The sequence below is a fragment of the Lactuca saligna genome, chromosome 2 (assembly GCF_052625555.1).
Source record: "Lactuca saligna cultivar CGN05327 chromosome 2, ASM5262555v1, whole genome shotgun sequence".
Taxonomy (NCBI): Eukaryota; Viridiplantae; Streptophyta; class Magnoliopsida; order Asterales; family Asteraceae; genus Lactuca; species Lactuca saligna.
The window spans coordinates 166,716,560-166,721,409 of NC_136418.1; the positions used below are offsets into that span (position 1 = coordinate 166,716,560).

The window sequence follows — 4,850 nt, forward strand, 5'->3', positions numbered from 1 at the left end:
TATCTTTTAATAGAAAATAAAAAGCGTATGGATAAAAAAAAAAAAAAAAAAAAAAAAAAAAAAAAAAAAAACTTTACAAAACTAGTCTTGAGACTCTTTAAAAAACATAAGTTAAAACCATCAGCCCTGATGTCATGGTATTGGCCTCTGACCAGAGCCACCAAATCTACTTTTTTGACCCATTCGTGCATCCACCCCTTTGAAAGTCCCACTAAAAGCTTCCATTTTCAACATTTGCCACTGTTCTCTTCTTATAGAAAGAAGCAGTACTTCTGTCAGCCTATATAAACCCCCTTCTTCAGATTCCACCAAACACCAACTTATCAACCGAAAAACATCGTATCTCTTCAAAGATTCTCATTCATTAATAACAGAAAACCCAAGTTTCATGGACTCTTCATTCTTTTCTGATACTTCAAACGAATCCCTTCCCTTTAATGAAAACGATTCCCAGGAGATGGTTCTCTTTGGAATGCTGGCCGAGTCGTCTTATGATCACCAGACAACATCTTCTGCAGCTGACAAGATTAGCTACAGAGGTGTACGTGCGCGGAGATGGGGAAAATATGCAGCAGAAATAAGAGATTCCACAAGGAATGGCGCTAGGGTTTGGTTGGGGACGTTCGATACAGCTGAGGAGGCTGCTTTAGCATATGATCAAGCAGCATTTGCCGCTAGGGGTTCAATGGCAGTTCTTAACTTTCCTGTAGAGACGGTTTACGAGTCGCTTAGAGAAATGGATTACAGGTTTGAGGAAGGGGGTTCTCCTGTGTTGGCATTGAAAAGGAGTCACTCCATCAGAAGGAAAGCTATAATCAGAGAGAAGAAGAGGAAAGAGATGAAGTTAGATGAAGATCATAAGAATGTGGTGGTGTTTGAGGACCTGGGTGCTGATTACTTGGAGGAGATTTTGAGTTTGTCAGAAAGCTCTGCTTCTTGGTAAAACAAAGGACGATAGATACAGTTAAAGATTGGAATTCAAGCTTAAGCTCAGTGTGAGTTAGTGTCTGAAGACTAGTCTTTTTTTTTGCCAATCGACTTTTTGTATTTTTTGTAAAGATGAAAGTGATGGACGAGTCCAGGGGATTGTATCACGAAATTTAATGTGTAAATTACTATTTTATAACGTTGTCTCTAAATTTTAACTCTGTTTTAATACAACATATAAATTAAAAGGATAGTTTAAAAAAAGGAGAAAATAAAAGAAAAGGAAAAACCTAAGACATGCTGTAGTTTATACTAGTTTTTCGCAGAAAAACATAAAAAGAAATATACATTGTACGATGCAAAAATAATAAAATGTATGATTTAAACTGTGAGAAACAAGTTACCTTTTATAATGTTTTCTACAATAATATTTGTTGTTGACGTTGTAGATTTTTAGTTCACTAATAAAACGTCTACGGAAACTGGAAAAATATGGTTTATCAAGTAAACAATTCTATTTATTAAAACGGATTCATCAAAAGTAAATTATAAAAACTATAATATAATCATTACTTCATTAGATTTAACTAACTAAAATTACATATAAAAAAATAGAATAAATAAAATTATAAATTAACTTATAGAGCCAACGGCCAAGTGTCTGCCTTCTTCTCATTACATTACCATAAAAAGAAACCCGTTGCGATACAAGGGCATGTTTACTAGTTACCTTAAAGAAAAAGAGAAAAAAAATCAGGTACGCTACTAAACATATGGAGGGATAAATTTATAAAAAGAAAAATGGTTTTGTAATTTGTAAATCAGTTTTCTAGTCATCAATCAAACAGAGTCGAAGAACAAAAAGAAATATAGAAAATGAGACGGTGACAGTAAATTGTATTTGTACCTTTGAGGATGAACACGAAACAGAGACCAGCAAGATCTCGAGAGGTGCAATCAGATATACGATCATAGGGAACGGAAAGTGACGCTTACATAACCGACATCATGTTTATAAAGAAAACATGGTTTTATAATTAACTACAACAATATTTTGCTCTGGCGAGTTCTTATAATGAAAACGTTCGCCAGTTCATTTTAACTGGATGCTAGCATAGCGAGTTCTTATGATGAAAACGTTCTAGTTGATTTTTTTAATAGAATAGTATTAATTAATATGCAATATATGTATTTATTTGTAAAATGTTTAAATACGAAATTCTTAGAATATTTAATAATATATACTTTTTAATTTCTAAATAATTTTAAAATATATAAAAAAATCTTAATAATATTATTATAGAGTATTAAAAATATTATATAGTATATAATATTATATTACAATATTTAATTAGAACAGTGATTTTTTTTATTTAAAAAAAAAGTTTAAATTGAAACTAATAAAAATTGTTACAAAATTATTTTTTGTATTATTGAATCTTTGTGTTTCTTTTCTTAATTTGCTTTGCATTTAGGCAAATATTATGTCGGCATTTATTCGTAAATATAATACTATAATAAACAGTATTATATTGCAATTTTTGTTATTATAGGTTTATAGTAATTTAAATCAAATGAAATTAACCAACTAAAAAACATCTAATTTGCTCACTTGCTCATTTCCCACTACCCCATACTACAATGACGACGTTTTACTTTTCTAGTTTTCCACCTTGAATAACTGATGATTAAAATATTATTATAGCAATCCGAAAAAGTATTATTGACTGAAATGATGTATCCTTTGTGTTCACATGCTCAAAAGTTAAATCTCAAACGCAATGGCAGCCGTAACATCCGCCACGTTTCTTAATACTTCGTTGTGTACAAATTAAAATTTTATATCTTATCAGGCAAATACTCATCTGTTCTCAATTGTTTCAATAACCTCTACCTGCAGGCTACTAATAAATAAAATTAAATATAATATATGATATAATAATATTTATACTTATTGTTATGATTAATTAATTTTTAAAAAGTTTATTTGATTAAAATTTTAATTTATATCATTGTAATTATTTAAAACATCAAATATTGTTTTTGTTTTTAAAGGTAAAAATATATTTTTTGTATATAATATTACTTTTAACTATTGTTGTCATAAGTTATTAAAAATAATATATTCGAAAACTTTTAATTTGGTTTCAGAAATTTATTTTTTTTTAAATTTATTTGATAAATATTGTTAGTTTCTTTGTAATTATTTAAAATAACAAACATTGCTTTTGTTTTTAAAGATAACATTATAACTTTTATATAATATTACTTTTAACTATTATTGATGTAAGTTATTTTAGGCTATTTATTTGAATTTTTTAATGATTATAAAAAATAGTTTTATATTTTTTTATTTTGGATTACAATTTAAGTTTAACACTATAATTTATAACTTTTAACTATTTATAAAATCTTGATTTTTTTCAATTTAAATTGAAATGTTGATTTAAATTAACCACTTCACATTATATTGAAATTACTAATTTAATTGTTTTGCATAAAATCATAAATTATAAAGTCATACAACAACATATTTAAACGAATAAGTTAACTAGAATATGTTAAAAATTTAAAGTCATAATTTTATAAAAAGAAGTAAAATATAATATTTAATATTATAGTTTAGTTAACGTATGATTAGAATTTAGTTTTTATATCAATTTAACATTACAAATCAATTTATAATAATTCCCATAAAGAAATTGAAAAGTAATGGAGGTTTCAAATGCATATGGTGCAAGTAAAAATGCATATTTTATAAGTATACTAAGTGAATTCCCGAATGTTGCGCAGCAACATCTAGATAGTTGAAATATTTACAAATATATGTTTTTTTAATATAACAATAAAGTTGTTGTTAAATTCGATATAATAATTCGTATACTAAATTGATATAATATATTGATAATTTTGAATTATATGATAGTATATACATCTATTATAATTGCATAACCTTATTCGTTAAAATAACTTCTACCTGCGAGTTACACAAGAATAAAATTAAATATTATATATGGTTTAATATTATTTATAGTTGTTATTTTTAATTAGTTTTTAAAATTTATTTGCTTAATATTTTGATTTCTATCATTATAATTATTTAAAACATCAAACATTGTTTTTGATTTTAAATGTAACATTATAATCAATTATATATAGTTATTTTTAACTATTGTTATTGTAAGTTATTTTAAGCTACTTATTTGAAAACTTTTAACGATTATAAAAATATCTTTAAGAAATATTTTAGTTAAATTGAGATTACGATTTAGATTTTGTATTTATCACTATAATTTATCACTTATAACTATTTACAAAATATTCTTTGGTTTTAAGTGGAACTGAAATTTATATTTAAGTTGATACTATAATGTTATATTTAAATTAACAATTTAAGTATTTTATCCAAACTGTTCAAAAGTTGTAGCTTTAAACTAATAATGGTTTACATACAACAACATTTTAAATCTAATAAATTAAGTATAATACGTTAAAAGTTAAAGACATAACTTTATATGTAGAAATAAAGATATTTTGAAATTGAAATTTAGTTTATTTATGATTAGACTTTAGGTTTGATATTTATTTAACATTATTAATCAACTTATAATCATTATTAGAAAGACACTAAAATCTATCAATTTTAACTATTTACAAAATATTTTTTGGGTTGTTTAAGTTAAAATAAAATTTATATTTAAGTTGACCCTATAATATTATATTTAAATTAATAATTGAAGTATTTTATACAAATTGTACCAAAATTATATCTTTAAAATGATAATGATTTACATCCAACAATATATTAAAACTAATAAATTAATTATAATATGTTAAAAGTTATATATATATATATATATATATATATATATATATATATATATATATATATATATATATATGTATGTATATAACTTTATAAG

General features: G+C 24.6%; 1 protein-coding gene across 1 annotated transcript; it reads left to right on the forward strand.

The window, feature by feature from the left end:
* Positions 1-333: 333 nt before the first annotated feature.
* Positions 334-1,162, forward strand: LOC145032629 (ethylene-responsive transcription factor 1B-like). The gene has a single exon (XM_078981503.1). The coding sequence runs from the start codon at positions 389-391 to the stop codon at positions 941-943; it is 555 nt and encodes a 184-aa protein (XP_078837629.1). The 5' UTR covers positions 334-388; the 3' UTR covers positions 944-1,162.
* Positions 1,163-4,850: the final 3,688 nt, after the last annotated feature.